This window comes from Arvicola amphibius, chromosome 6 (assembly GCF_903992535.2).
Source record: "Arvicola amphibius chromosome 6, mArvAmp1.2, whole genome shotgun sequence".
Taxonomy (NCBI): Eukaryota; Metazoa; Chordata; class Mammalia; order Rodentia; family Cricetidae; genus Arvicola; species Arvicola amphibius.
The window spans coordinates 133,299,422-133,315,579 of record NC_052052.2 but is presented as its reverse complement, the minus strand read 5'-3'; the positions used below and the strand labels follow the sequence as shown (position 1 = coordinate 133,315,579).

At 42.0% G+C, this 16,158-nt stretch overlaps 1 protein-coding gene across 4 annotated transcripts in view; it reads left to right on the top strand.

The window, feature by feature from the left end:
* LOC119816254 (enoyl-CoA delta isomerase 2) overlaps positions 1 to 16,158 on the top strand; it is a 46,120-nt gene that overhangs the window by 29,433 nt on the left and 529 nt on the right. For all 4 annotated transcript variants that reach the window (XM_038332744.1, XM_038332746.1, XM_038332743.1 and 1 more), the window contains 5 exons: positions 5,376 to 5,445; positions 7,446 to 7,545; positions 8,826 to 8,946; positions 13,978 to 14,067; positions 15,617 to 15,760. In XM_038332744.1, coding sequence (XP_038188672.1) covers positions 5,376 to 5,445; positions 7,446 to 7,545; positions 8,826 to 8,946; positions 13,978 to 14,067; positions 15,617 to 15,760 — 525 coding nt within the window. The remainder of the gene's footprint in view (positions 1 to 5,375; positions 5,446 to 7,445; positions 7,546 to 8,825; positions 8,947 to 13,977; positions 14,068 to 15,616; positions 15,761 to 16,158) is intronic.

Here is a 16,158-nt window from a genome sequence, read left to right as displayed (position 1 = left end):
CAATCAATAATTGATCAATCTCAGCATTACCTTGTGCTAGAGGACCAGGCAGACCCGTATGGGACCGGATGTGTGTTATGTACATTGGACAAAGCCTATTCCTAATTATATCTTGTACCTGGATAAACAATGAAGTCAACTCTGTGTCATCTGGAATAAATTCAGCAGTTTCAATATGCAAGATAACTCTTTCTGCATATTGTGAATCTGTAACTATATTAAGAGGTTCTTTAAAGTCCCTTAGCACCATAAGAATGGCATATAATTCTGCCTTTTGGACAGAATTATAAGGGCTTTGTTCCACCTTACTCAATTCATCTGACTTGTAACCAGCTTTCCCTGATTTATTTGCATCAGTATAAAACGTACGGGCTCCAGTTATTGGAGCATCCCGTACAATTCTAGGAAGAATCCAAGAAGTTCTCTTTATGAGGTTAAGTCTATCACTTTTGGGATAGTTGCTATTAATTTCTCCAAAAAAATTAGCACAAGCTCTTTGCCATGGTTCATTGTCTTCCCATAACTTTTTTATTTCCTCAGTAGTAAAAGGCACTATAATTTCTGCTGGGTCTATACCTGCTAGTTGACGAAGTCTCAGCTTACCTTTTATAATTAATTCAGAGACTTTTTCCACATAAGTTTTTAATTTTTTACTTGGTTTATTAGACATAAATATCCACTCTAAAATAGTATCTTCCCTCTGCATTAAAATCCCTGTAGGAGAAATTCTGGAAGGCAATATGACTAGGATGCAGCTAAGATTTGGGTTCACTCTATCCACATGTGCCTCCTGTAATTTTTCCTCAATCATTGTCAGTTCCTTTTCTGCTTCAGCTGTCAGTTTTCTGGGACTATTCAAATCTTTATCACCATCTAAGGTTTTGTTTAAATGAACTATTAGATCAGGTGTTATCCCAACAGCTGGTCGTAGACTGGAAATGTCTCCTAACAATCTTTGGAAGTCATTAAGAGTCTGTAACCTGTCTCTCCTAATTTGTGCCTTTTGCGTTTTAATTTTCTCTAACCCTATTCTGTAACCTAGGTAATTAATAGAATTTCCTCTTTGAATTTTTTCAGGGGCAATTTGTAATCCCCATTTAGGCAAGACTTTCTTTACTTCTTCAAACATCCTTTCTAAAGTATCTTTATTTAAATCAGATAGCAAAATGTCATCCATATAATGATAAATTATTGACTTGGGAAATTGTTTATGAATTATTTCCAATGGCTTACTTACAAAATATTGGCATAATGTGGGACTATTGAGCATGCCCTGTGGGAGGATAGTCCATTGATATCTCTTAGTAGGCTGAGAATTATTATAAGTAGGCACTGTGAAGGCAAATTTTTCTCTATCCTTTTCTTGTAAAGGTATAGTGAAAAAACAATCTTTCAAACCAATAACTATAAGAGGCCATCCTTTTGGTAATAGAGAAGGCAAAGGAATTCCAGATTGTAGTGGGCCCATAGGTTGAATTACCTGTTGACAGCTCTTAGATCTGTCACCAATTCTCCATTTACCAGATTTCTTTTTTACAACAAACACAGGAGAATTCCAAGGGCTGGTTGATTCCTCAATATGGTGAGCATCTAGTTGCTCTTGTACCAGCTGTTCCAATGCCTGTAATTTATCTTCAGCTAAACGCCATTGTTTAACCCATATTGGCTTCTCAGCCATTTTAAAGGTAGGGCTGTTGGTACCTCTAAAGGTTTGTTAGTTGCTTTATATTCTTGTACAGCCTGAATGGCTGGTGACCTTTGTGCATGGTACTTTATTACATCCTTCTCAGAATTATGAGTTCCTGAGACTGCAGGAATGTTAATCTGGGTATTCCATTGTTGTAGCAGGTCACGGCCCCATAAATTTATTGCAATATTGGCTATATATGGCCTTAGTCTTCCTATTTGCCCTTCAGGCCCTATGCATTCGACCCATCTTGTGCTTTGTTTTACACGAGACAGGGTTCCAATTCCCAGGAACTGAACATCTACCTCTTGAAGAGGCCAATTCGGATGCCAAGATTCTGGAGTAATGATACTTACATCCGCACCTGTGTCTAATAAGCCTTCAATAAAAATGCCATTTATACAGACTCTTAGCTTTGGTCTTTGATCATTAATAGAAGTCTGCCAAAATATACGTTTACTCTGTCCTACTGGATTTTTTGACTCGTCCTCCACATGTAATTCATCATTTAGACCAGTATTACTTTTTACAGCAGAAATTGGAGCTTTTAGTTTTCTTGGTGAGGCACGTTCTCCACTGTGACTGGGAATGACTGGGCCACTGTTGGCTTGGGGGCCTGCGAGAGGCCCCTCAAGGGGTTTCCCGATGGTATCGGGTTTCCTTGTCTGTCTGTTGTTGACCTGCATTCGTTGGACCAATGTCGGCCTTTACCGCATCTCCTACATATACCTGAAGGCCGAGGTCTCCTATTTTTGTCATTCCCAGAGGAGATATTATTCCTAGAAGTTCTTTGTCTGCAATCCCTTTGCAGATGCCCTAATTTACCACAATTAAAACACCTGGCAGTTTGATGTCTCCTCATTGCTTTGGAAATTGCTTCTCCTACCCAAGATTCGTCATTATAGCTAAAAGTCTCAACATTCATCGTATGCATCTATAGGTGCTGATCTAGACTTTAAAGGCCCAATTATCTTTTTGCAATCTACATTTGCATTTTCAAAAGCTAGAGATTCAAGAAGTATTCGTCTAGCTTCTGGGTCTGTTACCCCTATGTCCAGAGCCTTAATTAATCTTTGCAAAAAGTCAATAAAGGGTTCTCCCTGTCCCTGCCTAATCCTGGTATATGATTCGACCCTTTTCGCTGGATCTTGTATCCTATTCCAAGCATTTAAGGCTGCTTGGTGACATAGACATAATACTTCTTCGTCGTAAAGAGCTTGGACCTGTGGATCAGCATATGCTCCTACACCAAGAATTTGATCTTGGGAAACCTCCACACCTTTTGCTCTTCCTTGCTGTTCCATATGTTTGGATTCTTCTCTGAAATAAATTCCAAACATCAAGGAAGGTCCATCATCTAAAACTGCAGACACTAACTGAGAGAAATCATGGGGGGTAGCTCTGACATTAGAGGCCCAAGTCTTTATCATTTCCTTAACAAATGCAGAGTGCAAGCCATAATTAACAACAGCCTGCTTAATTTCTTTTAGATCATTCAGTTCTATTGGCTTCCATCTAGCATCTTTGACTCCCTTTGAGCCTTTGGAAGTTGATGCTTTGTCAGAATTAATTACAGGGTATGTCGCTAAAACCCTGGGTAAGCCAGTTCTAATAGCTGGTGGTGGCATTGTATCCTGTCCTTGTGCCTCCTTACTCTGTTCACCAGCTCCAATAAGTTCTTCAATCTTTTCAAATCTTTTTATCATCATCTCTCTTAAATCCTGAATCTCCTGACCTGTATGTGTTTCTAGTGATTTCACTAAGGTATCAAATTTTTCGTCTCTATTCTGTATTTGTGTTTCCAAAGTTTTAATTTTTTCCTTCAAAGATAATACGTCCTCTTTAAACTTTTCTTGTATATCATGTAGATTCCCATCTTGGAGGTACATTCTGTCTTTTACCTTATCAAAACTTTGTGATAACGTCTGAACATCAAATTCAACAGCCTGAACCCTTTCAGGTAACTTCCTAGTACCCTTGTATATGGAGTCAATTTTGTCTATCATAGTATCCACTTGTTCAGATAACCTCTGATTTTCAATAATTTTAATCCTTTCTACTAGTTGTTCATTATTAGTCCGTAGAGATTGTATTGTTCTTACGAGTGCCTTATTCTTCCTTAATGATAGAATATGGAAAATAAAACTGAAACCTAGTAACAAGCAAATTAAGGTATCCCCATAATCATATAAACCTTGCATGATATAGTCCAATGTATTAATAAACAAAACAGTAAAATTTGTGTTGGAAACGAAAACTGCCATATTACCTATTATCCAGCCGGTGGTGCTGTTGCAGAGTCGCGACTAGAACCGCTGCAAAGTTGACTAAAACGGGGTCCTGTTTCAGTGTCCGCCTTAGTATTTGTTAAAAACTGGGAAATGCGACTTGCTCAACAAAGAAAATGTAATTAAATCAATTCCATACACAGAACTAGAAACCCAGAATCCAAGGGAAAAGAAGAGCAACCTGGAAGCCGCAGCTGTGTATGGCCTCCACGTGACAGAGTCGCCCTGAGGGGTTGCAGTTTTTCGGCAACCACCTGCACGCTGGTTTGCGCCACCCAAGCGCTGCGCTTGCAAGGGAGATTTAAAAGAGTCTCAGAAAAGAGTAGGCCAGGCAGGCAGAGACTGTGCGGGCCTGTGGAGTTTAAATCCACGTGGGGGGGCAAACGATAGGGTGCGTGGGGACTTGGAGTCAATCTGAGGCGTGTAAAGAGAAAATATAAAGAATTTCAGCAAGAAAAGCCACTGTGTGTAACTTACATTAAACGCTGTCTCCACGCACAAGGCACAGGCTGCCGCTGAGGGAGGGAGGGCTCGCGCCAAGCCGCGCTGGCGGCAGGCAGCCGAGCGGGGAAAGGAGGGGTCCTAAAACCAAACGTTAGGCGCCAGATGATGGCGTAAATCACAAACAATCCCACACCAGTTTGGAATTATGATTAATAGAATGGTTATTTATTTAAAGGGGAAAAAACTTACAGATCACCATCCCAGACAACAGCCCTCTGCGCAATCAGGAAGAGAGCCTAGTCGTCAGAAGCAGAGCTGGAAGCCAGAGAGCAAAGTGGCCACATTTTTAAAAAGAGAGACCACGCCCCAATGGGCTGGTATCTCAGCGGCTATTGGCTGAAGGAGCAGAAGGAGCTCCGGCAACACTTGCCCCTCACTCCCCCCATCCCTGTTGGAGCATCCCTGTCCATATGCAAAAATCGAGAAATATGTCTCTCTTGATCACCTTTGGACAAAGTGGTTATTTGGTGCATCTGCCACAGCACCTGTACATCATGTGCACCCAGCCGTTGTCAGAGGAGCAGAAATCCTGTCCGGCAGCCTCTTTTTTCATCATCAAAATACAATTATTGGGACCTGAGAGATGGCTCAGTGCTTAAGAGCACTCATGTCCCCTAAGTTTCCCAGCCACCCACAGGGTGGTTTACCATCATCTGTCCCTTCAGTCACAGCAGATCTGACACCCCCTTCAGACCTCCAAAAGCACCAGGTCTGAGGCAGTGCACAAACATAAACAAGGCAACACACTCACGCATATAACAGAAATAAGTAAGCCTTTAAAAAAATTACTTTGGCACTGGGTTGAAAGAAAGCTTGCAGACAGATACAGTGGCTCAGTCCACTGGACGATGGATCTCATGTTTACTCTTCCCTTCCCTGTCTTTCTGTTCACATAGATGTATCAGGAGATTCTGCTTGCACTTAAAAACGCCAGCACAGACAACTCAGCCATTACCGTGTTCACAGGTAAGGCCATTTTCATGGACTCATTCACTTTCTATTTTAGGGAATTTCTTACAAGGTAGAACTGATGCTGACTGAAGATATCTCTCAGCGCTCCAGTGGATTGATGTATAAATGGACCATGTTATCGTGCTCGTGCTATAACAACTCTTTGATAATTACTCCTGATAAGTCGTCAGTCCCAACCTAACATAGTAACGCTCATGCTGTCTGACTCACAAGAGCCACAGCAGAAAACAACGCATCCGTCCACAAACAGGTTGACTTGTAACTGTTTGTAGAATTATGCTCGACAATAAAAAAGGCAAATTCTTGATACTTGCAGAAATGTGGATGATCCTTATAGAATGGCTTAGTGAAATTCATGGAACGCAAGAGTACATATTGCTCAGCTCAAATTACAAAACTCCTGTAGTACTGGAGAGAATCTCTGCTCTGTTGATTGATGGAATCTGGATATGACTGCCCCCGGCAGCTGAGATGGCAGGGTAGGAAGAGCATCTGGAGCATTCTGAGGCATCAGTACAGTAGCCTTTTTTAACTGAATGCTCCTTTCGGGGGTTTTGCCTCCCAAAATTTGAGTGATGTGTTGTCATCCAGGGTCTAGAAATAAGTAGAAGTTTCAAGAAAATTCACAGTATGTTTTAAATAACTCATATATTGTTATTATTAAAGTTTGTTACTATAAATATCTTACCTAATCTATATGTTGAACTTCCTCACAGGTATGCACATACAGTCACCCTCAGCACCCTCTGGGAACTAGTTCCATGACTCTCATCAAAATAGGACTGTTCACACTCATGTTCCCTGTGTAGAATCATGTGGTATCTGCATGGAACGGCCACATATCCCAAGGATCTTGAATCCCCTCTCGGTGTCATAATACCTAACAGAGAATGATGCTATCTATGTCAGTAATCATTACATTGTTTAGGAAAGAATAGTCACAAGGATAAAAGTCCATGAATATTTATTATGGATGACTATTTTTTTTTTTTTTTTGGTCTTCAAGTATTTTCTGCTGGTTGAATCCATAGATGTAAAACTTGAGGGTATGGGGGATCAGTTGGAAAAGAAATACATATTGGAGAGCCTGATACCGTGCCCATGTTTCAGGGATTTGTAGACCCTCTGGAATGCATCCTATGCACATAAATGGGAACCATCCTGTCTTCTTTTGGCCTGGGATCACTCCAATATTTACAGTTATCAAAACTGTTTAAGGGTGCTAGGGAAGTAGCCTGAAATGGAGTGCTCGCCTATCATGTAGGAATCCCTGGGTTTGATCCCCAGCATGGTACTGTAACTCAGGACTTCAATACTGGCAATCAGTAGGTAGGGAGGGTCAGGAAATCAGCAGCTCAGGGTCATCCTCAGCTATATGGGGAGTTTGAAGCCAACCTTGGCTACTTCAGATCCTGTCTCAAAACAAAAGTCATTAAGAAGAAACCATTTTGTTGTAGACAAACAGTACTTAAATAATCATACAACTTCGGTGACTCTTAATGTAGAGATAATGGTTCTTATTGTAATCTAGACAGTCCCACACAGTCTGTCCACTCATCTTGACTATAGCTGCCCCCACCCTGCACCCTGTTCTTTCTCTGCTTCAGCGCTGGGGGCTCTTCTTTCGGGCTGTTGTGTAGACCCTGGAGAGCACAGACACAGAATCTCATGTGCATTGTTCCCTCTCTGCTAGCCTTGCCTGTTGTTCAGCTCTCAGTCCAGCTGCCCCTTCCTGTGTGAGCTCCACCCTAAACACCACAGTAGACTAAGCCTGCTCCACAGTCATACCACATGGTCATCTGTCATGTTCTAGTCACACCATCTGCATTTACTTAGGTTCTTTAACACCCATGCCTTGCTAGTCCCTAGTGTGTAAATGAGGTTCCCTCGTGTTCTCCTAATGACTGGCCCAGCCCTGCACATAGCAGATGCACATAGCTCTAGAATTATTGGTATGTGAAGGAATCGTGGCTCTGTTGATTGACTGTTCGCAGGAGCTGGTGACTATTACTGCAGTGGGAATGACCTAACCAACTTCACCAGTGCCTCTGGTGGAATGGAGGAGGCAGCTGAAATGGGTGCTGTGGTACTGAGGTAAGAGTGACCTTTGTTTGATCCCAGAGAGTAATTCTTTTTCCTCCAACTTCATGTGTCTTCATGGTGAGCATGAGTGTAGGTACAGTGCATTCATGTGCATGTGGAGTCTGTGGTTGATGTCAAATATTTTCTTCATTGCTTTTGGTCATTTCCTGTTTTTGTAGCTGTGATAAAATACTAGGACCAAAAACACTTGGAGAAGAAATTCCTTTTATATTTCCACCTGATGGTCCATCATCAAATGAAACAAGTGCAGGAACCTGAAGGCAGGAACCAATCCAAAGACCATGGAGGAGTACTGCTCATTGGCTTGCTTTCTCCTGCCTTGCTCAGCCTGCTTTTTTATAACTTCCATGTCTGTCGGCCCAGGGGTGGAATCACCCACAATGGTCTGGGCCCCCTACATCAATCACTAATTGAGAAAATGCACCACAGACTTGTCTATAGCCCAATACCATAGAAGCACTTTCTCCATTGAGAGGCTCTTTTCCCAAATGGCTCTAGCCTGTGTCAAGTTGACATACAACTAGCCAGCGTACTCCTTCATTTTGTTCACTGAAACTAGATCTCTCAAACCCAGAGCTTACTCACATGCTTGTTCTAGGCTCCCATTCTGAGGCCAATTACAAGTAGGCTTCCATGTCTACCCAGAATTTATGGGGATTCTCGGAATTCAAACTCTACTCCAATCTTCACACTTATGAAGCAAATGCTTAAATCAATGAGTAATCGCCTCACCGCACACCCCCCCCCCATAGTAAAATGACCACTTGTCTGTGCTGATGCACTTAATCATGATTCCCCAAAGATTACTCCTCTTCATCCTGTAGTTTCATGAAGTTGACTGGAAAGTGTAAGGTGAGGAAAAGGCAGAGGGAGTCTGAGTTCCCACGCAGCAGGGTGAATAGACAGTGCCTGCGGATGCTGGCTGAGTCCTTGAAGTAGTCTTGAAAGCTGTTGAAGGAGGTTTGAGGCTTCAACTTCCTATCCCAGTCTGCCAAGTCTCTCAGTCCCCCTGAGCCGTAATATGCAGTTAAGCATGTAGTCATCCACTGTCATGTCTCAGGTCACAGCTGGCCCACAACCCTGACTTCAGTGCCCAAGATGTGAACTGGCCTTAGCCTCTAGGAGTCATTAGGTGCCATTTATAGGGATCCTGGGCCAATCAGGGGATGTGGCCCTATAAAGCGATATCATATCAAATTTATACATTTCTTTCTATAGTTAGTGGTGCCACTTTGGGATGTTTAATGATTTTCTATTTACATTTTTTTTAGGGAATTTGTAAATGCTTTTATAGACTTTCCCAAGCCTCTGGTTGCAGTAGTAAATGGCCCAGCTGTAGGAATCTCCGTTACCCTTCTGGGACTGTTTGATGCTGTCTATGCATCAGACAAGGTAAGTCTACTTGTGCAAGCACAGGTCAGTCCGTGAGTACCTCCATTCTGTATTGTGACTATTCCTCAGTATATTACAAGGGGTTAATGGTTGTCTGGTTAGTTTTTTGCCAACTTGACACAAAATAGAGTTACTTATAAAGAGGATAAACTCAACTGGGTAATGTTTCTCCATCATGTTGGTCCTAGGGCATGTTTGTGGTGCATTTTCCTGGCTAATGATTGATGTGGGAGGGCCCAGCCCACTGTGGGCAATACCACCACTGTGCAGGTAAACTTGGGTCGTGGAAAAACAAAAAGCAGGCTGAGCAAGCTGTGGGGAATAGCCAATAAGCACTGTTTCTCCATGGTTCCTGCCTCTGACTCTTGAGTTCTTGCTTTAACTTCCCTCAGTGATGTAACCTATAACCCAAATAAACCCTTTCCTCCCCAAGTTGCTTTTGGTCAGTGTTTTATCACAGCCACAGAAAACACAGCAAGACAGTGGTAGAATGCAGTCATTTAGATAGTTCTTAAAGACTTAATCTAGCCTGACAATTTGTGTTTGTCCTTCATTGTTAATTACTTTTTCTAAACACTGGTATTGCAAACATTGCCCCAACCCAAACAGTTCTGTATTTTAATCAGACTACATAGCTGTTCAGTTTTCAGTTTTCATATTACTCAAAGGTGCTTAGGAGATTATTGACAGCTTGCAGGATTGCTTGATCTTCTTTTCCTAGTTCAGGAAGCCTAATATTTAGGCTTCTAGAAAGAGAAAGGACTTTGGTCATTCACTGCTCTCCTTCCTTTTTAGATAAGAAAACTAAACCCTGAGAAATTTGAGCCCTCAACACAGTTCAGCTTTGTGTTCACCACTGTATTTAGCATGTGTGTTTGTGAGTTTATGTGTTTGTGCATGTGTGTGTGTGTGAATGGGAGAGAGAGAGAGAGAGAGAAAGAGGGAGTCTCAGTATGTCACACTAGCTGGCCTAGAACTGACTATGTAGGTAGACCAGGCTGGCCTGGAACTCACAGAAATACTCTTGCCTCTGCCTCCCAGAAGCTCAGATTAAAGGTGGATGCCGCCATGCCTAACTTGTATTTTTGTTTTATTTTTTTCTTACTGTAGTATTTTTCTGTAGTGCCCAAACTTACAATTTCTAAAAATATAGAAACTACAAAAAAATTAGTTAAAAAAACAAACAAACAAACACACACGGGAGATGGATGTGTTGATTAGTAAACTAGAAGGGAAATGTTCTGTGCTGGATCCCCAGGACCATTTAAAAAAAGCTAATCTGTAGGATAATGGATGGGGGTGGGAGGATTAGGGACATATAGTTCAGAGGATACAGAGTGGCAGATACATGGTGCCAAAGCTTCTAAATTACAGTGTGAGGACTGTAGTCAATCATAGTGGAATTTATACAAGAACTTTGGCAAATGAATAAATTATTGCTATACCTGGATGTGAATATATGAGCTTATTGGTTTCACTAAAGCAGCAGTTTTACTGTGTTTGTGTGTGTGTTGTGTGTGTGTATGTGTTTGTATACGTACCTTAAATATGCATCCCAAAATTTGTTAATTAGGGAAAAATCTCTCATTTCATCACTCAGATGTAAACCAGTGCCAGCATTTGGTTTCTGTAGCTTAGCAAATCCCACCAGTGCCTGGCTTCTGAAACCTTGGGCTAGTTTTGAGTTTTGTTATTGTAAGCACAGATGTGATGACAGTTATCTTAGTGCTTACCCCAGAATTATAGACCAGCAGCTCCCAGGTTCTTCTGCTGCCTTCTCCTTAGGAGGGGCCAGCATTTCTTAATTAACCACTGAAGAGATTCCCTGGGTTTTTATTGACGTCATAAACAAATACTGCATTGAACAAGAGGCTCACATTCAACTCTATTAAAATACCCATTGCTATGCTGTTGTCTATGATGGATACTGATCTTAAATACAACTAGTGGTTAAAAATACTAGTAGCTTCTCTGTCAGCAAATGCACTGTTTCCATGTGAGTTTTAAATTTGTTCAAATAAATGTTTGCATGCTCACAGTGTGGAGGTACTCTGTTAATACATACACACATTTTATGCAATACACTCAGCAGCCTTATGAGGTCATACTAAGTTACAGATAGAGAAAACTGTCACAGGGAGGATAAGGGACTGTCCCAAAATCTTAAATCAGTTCATTGCTAGAGCGTCAGCCCTTAACTGCACCCACCATTCCAACTCTAGAAATAGCAATGTCGTAACTGCTCCTTGCCCAGCTCGTATGTCCCTGTTTATGTCAACTTATCTGTGGCTGCTTTTCTGATTATATCCTTGAAGGGCCTTTTCTTAACCAAAGTTTCTGGGGTAAAAAGAAAATTGACATTAATAAGAGTATTTTATGTTTTATTCATATGCTGCATATATCATATATTCTCACAAATACGCATGAAAATAACTAGTATGTTTTACTATTGGTAATTAAGCATTTGTGTAGTTATATCAAGTGATTCCCTTCCTTAACTATTTATTATTCTTTGAAAAACTATATAAATAGATGGGTATGTTGGCTTATACCTGTAATCCCAGCACTTGAAATGCTGAGGCAGGAAGATTGTCATGAGTTCGAGGCTAGCCTATCTGGGCTATGGAGTAAAACCCTGTCTCAAAAAAGTTTCTTCTTAAGTATAGGGAAAACATGAGCATGCTTGTCATCTACACGACTATATTGAAAGTAACCCTAGAATCTGAAGCCAGACAGAACTCTTGGGCAAAATCGAGACAAATGGAAGATTGAGAAAACACAATATTTCAACTCATCCAACAAAAGCTGGTCACTCCAAAATATTTTTAAAGTCAATTTGTAAAGCAATCAATCAAGAATCAAGTAGAAAAATTAGTAGTGAGGAGAAATAAAAATACCATACAAGAAATGAAACAGCTCTTTAAACCATGAAAGAGAGCATTAAAAATAGCCTGCTTCTCTAGGGGTTGAGCAAGAGAGCTTAGCTAGTAAACGTACTTGGTACTAATTATGTCAACTCTTTAGATCTTCTACGGCTGTGATAAAAAGCCCATGCCAAAGCAAGTTGGGGAGGAAAGGCTTACAGTACCACATCACTTCCATCATTGATGGAAGTCAAGACAGGAGTTCAAACAGGGCAAGAACCAGGCAGCAGGAGTTGAAGCAGAGACCGTGGGAGAGTGCTGCTTACTAGCCTGTTCTTCATGGCTTTGCTCAGCCTGCATTCTTAGACCACCCGAGGACCATCAGCCAAGAGGTGGCACCACTCTCTGTGGGATTACCCCTCCCACGTCAATCATCAATCAAGGCATTACTCTACAGCCTTGCCTACAGGCCAACCTTACGAGAGCTTTCTCTCAAGTGCAGTTCTATCTCCTCAGGTAACTCTAGCTTGGATCAAGTTACTATAAAACTAGTCCTCACAACAACCCAAATTCAACGCCTGCACTGCACATAATGGAAAGAGAAAAAAAAAAAACTGCAGCAAATTGACTTCTGGTCTTCATCCATAGTCAGAGTTGCAGATGTCTAAGCAAAGTTACTAACACAAAGCAACCTAAAAGACCATGCCAATCCTTCTTATGGCGAGTCTGACTGATAACACCCGACTCTCTGTGCAGCTCTCTCTGCAGCTTGTCTCACCCAGGCGCTGTGTCCCCAGCCCCTTGTCAGTCTTACAACTGAAACCTTGAAGAGTTGCCATGGTAAATGGCTTGTCTCCTTATCACTTATCTAAGGAATGTGCTATGACCAAAGGGATTTAATTCTTGTAACTTTGTTCTTTTGCCTTAAGCCTCCTGTTTAAAAACAACAAAAAAAGAAAATGTATTTAAGCAAAGCGAACTGAGAAGCAAGGGAGAATTGGCACAGAGAATCAAAACAAAGGAAAATAGAAGAAGCCGTAGAGGTAGAATTAGAGCCAACAGAACAAAGCATGGCCCTCAGATCGTGTGTATGAGTGTTTACCCCTCAAATAGAAAGGAGAAGCTCAGCTTTGCTTCCTTATGGATTTCTTCCTTGCACCTGGAGGCGGCCTGGAAGAGCTCGACTCTGAGGACACCGCTAACGTGTGAACTGAGAACACATGAGGCAGCGCTGTGTTCATAGTGATGTGTGGGGCTTAAGGACTTCTCCTGGGGAAGCTGAATAAGGGCATGGACAAAGTGGGGCTCTCCTGTCTCAGAATGGGGTGTTGATGCATGGCTACTCTAGTCACATCTACTTCTTTAGTAAAACGAATCTGAAAAGAAATTTTTTCAACTTTGTTGAGGTATCATTGAAAAAGGGGAATTTTATATATTATATCAAGTAAGTCTGTGGTTGTGACTGGCCCTATTAATAATGGCCACAATGCTGGAAACATTAGTAAAAGCATTAACTGGCATGTAGGTCGTTAAATGATGCCACGTACACATGGTAAGAGCAGTCATGATGAGAAAGAGACCACCAATGTGCAGTGCATGAGTGACTCCCAAACCTTATGCCAAGGGACAGGAGCAAGGAGCAAAGGTCTATTGTAATAGGATTCCATGCATGTAACCTTCTAAAAAAAAAACAAGGGCGGGGGAATAGCAGGGACAGAGAGCAGATAGTGATGCTTGGGGATGGTAGAAAGAAGGGCTTGCCCACAGGGGGCCATAAGGGGGCTTTTGGTGTGCTAAGTATTTTCTCAGCTGAAATTGATGGTGGCACATAATTTACATATTTGTAAAACCCCATTGATAACACACTAGAAGTGAATAGTGTATTCATAGTATAACACATAAGTTTAATTTAAATGTCCTCACCAGTTAGGAATACTGAGCTAGACACAGTCGTACATTCCTGTAATCCCTGCATTCAAGAGGCTGAGGCATAAGATGGTTAAGTTCTAGGCCAGAGTGGGCTACATAGCAAGACTGTGTCTTAAATACGAAAATACAAATTGTGAATTTAATATTAAATAGTAATTACATAACTTTGTCAGAGTTGAATTATAGACTAACCTCTATATATCTTAATGCTTTTCTGTTCTTCCTCAATCCCAAATAGGCAACATTTCATACTCCATTTAGCCACCTCGGCCAGAGTCCAGAAGCATGCTCCTCTTATACATTTCCGAAGATAATGGGCTCAGCAAAGGTAACTGAGAAAAACTTAAAATGCAGTGTGTTGCCGGGCCGTGGTGGCGCATGCCTTTAATCCCAGCACTCGGGAGGCAGAGGCAGGCGGATCTCTGAGTTCGAGGCCAGCCTGGTCTATAAGAGCTAGTTCCAGGACAGGCACCAAAACTACAGAGCAACCCTGTCTTGAAAAATACAAAAAAAAAAATGCAGTGTGTTGTCTTTGTTGCCAAGGCAATCCTGTACTCTGTCTTCCTCCCTTGGGCAAAGTTTGCAGGATGACTATTTGCTCTACAGCATGGAAGAACCAGACTAAAGGGAGAACCGATGTAAGGGAAGGGTCAGGATATTTGCTCTGCAGTTCATGATGCAGGGACCATGTGTGACAGCTGGTGGCCGAGAGCTGGAGCTCTGGTGGCAGCAGAAGACTTTGTCCTCCACAGCTATGTGACAGTCCTTGAAGGCCCGGGACTAGGAAGCCTTTACAGATGTGATCAGCTCAGAGTCACCTAACTGTGTGGATGAGCAACAACCTCTGAGATAACATGGTGACATCTTCTCTTTGAAGCCATGTGAATTCTTGAAGTCGCCAGCTCTTATCAGCTCCATAGTCATAGTCACTGTGACTCCCAGTCAGAGCTGCCTTTTACCAGTTATTATGCTGTGTGTTGAGATACCCAAGGTAGCCCACTGACTGTTTGCTCAGGTCTAGCTAGCTCTGTGTTTGTGCAAATCTACTTGTCCTCCATGGAGTAGCTCCAAGGACATGAAGATAGGACTGGAGAAGAAGGGCATAGGGAAGGGCTTAGCAGACATTGGTCGCCATCTCTGTATGGTAAGGAAGACTATTTGGTGACTATTAGACTTTTTGCTGTGGATGCCCCCACATGCATACGTAGATAGTACACGTGCATACGAACTTTAACCTCACCGTGCTGTCGTCACCAAGCTGGGGTTATTAATCAGTTAAACTTTGAGAAGTTGAACAGAACTAGCTCTTCAAAGTTAAGACAGATAGACCTTTGGGATTTGTGTTTCTCAACTATAGAAAGAACAATTGCTCATTGGCTTCGGTTTTTATAGAAGTGCAATGTAAGCCACCCCCATGTCCCTTCATTCCCACTGCAGTAATCTGAGTACCTGTGCAGGGAAAGAAGACATCCAGAGTCAACCATTACAGCAACCAGGCAGGGAATGGATTCTGAATACCTCAAAGGTTGACCCTATGGATGTGGTTGTTCTACCCTGCTCCCTTTTGTTATCATTTACAGTGTTTCATAGCTACTAGGGGTTCAGGCCTTTTCTGTCCTGGGCTTCCTATTCTTGGCTCTGCAATGCAGATCCTCATAGAAGCAGCTGCTGTTTTAACTTCTAAAGAGGCAGAACCAGTTATAGTCTCAGCTGTTTGAAACCTTTGTCCGGTGTGGTCATTGGCTTCCCTATTCCTGTGAAAGACAGGCAACCTTAAGAGCCATGAGTACATCTGCATCTCCCACTGGCTGGCTGTTCTGAAGTCAGCTGAAGCCTTTCTTTATTAAGCTGGGGTCGCATCTTGCTTTGCATTGCAGGCAACTGAGATGCTTCTCTTTGGGAAGAAGCTCACAGCAAGAGAGGCCTGTGCTCAAGGCCTCGTCACTGAAGTTTTTCCTGACAGCACTTTTGAGAAAGAAATCTGGACCAGGCTGAAAGCATATGTGAAGCTCCCACCAAACGTTAGTATTTGACCTTTACTTATGGGGATGTGGAAATCATTTCCCAAGAGGAAAGTGTGCCTTAGGAGGGCACATCCTAAGAAGACGAGACATGTCTTCAGTTGGCTTGAAACACCTCTGGATTTTGTTAAAAGTTACTATGATTTTTGAGAATTGTGATTTTTTTTTAAAAAGAGAACTTAACCACATAGACATTTTATTTCCATGATACAAGGTCAAATGGGAAATCCTTACAGAAGGGTGCTAGTAGACACCAAGCTTTTGTGCTTTGGAATTCAGGTGGGAGGTAAGGAGGTTGAGTATATTTAGGGGACTCCACTCTATAGCACATCAGTTTGTATAAGTAGTAGCTCGTGGCTGATCTTACATCCTTGCTGTTGAGTGTGTTATCCTGGAAC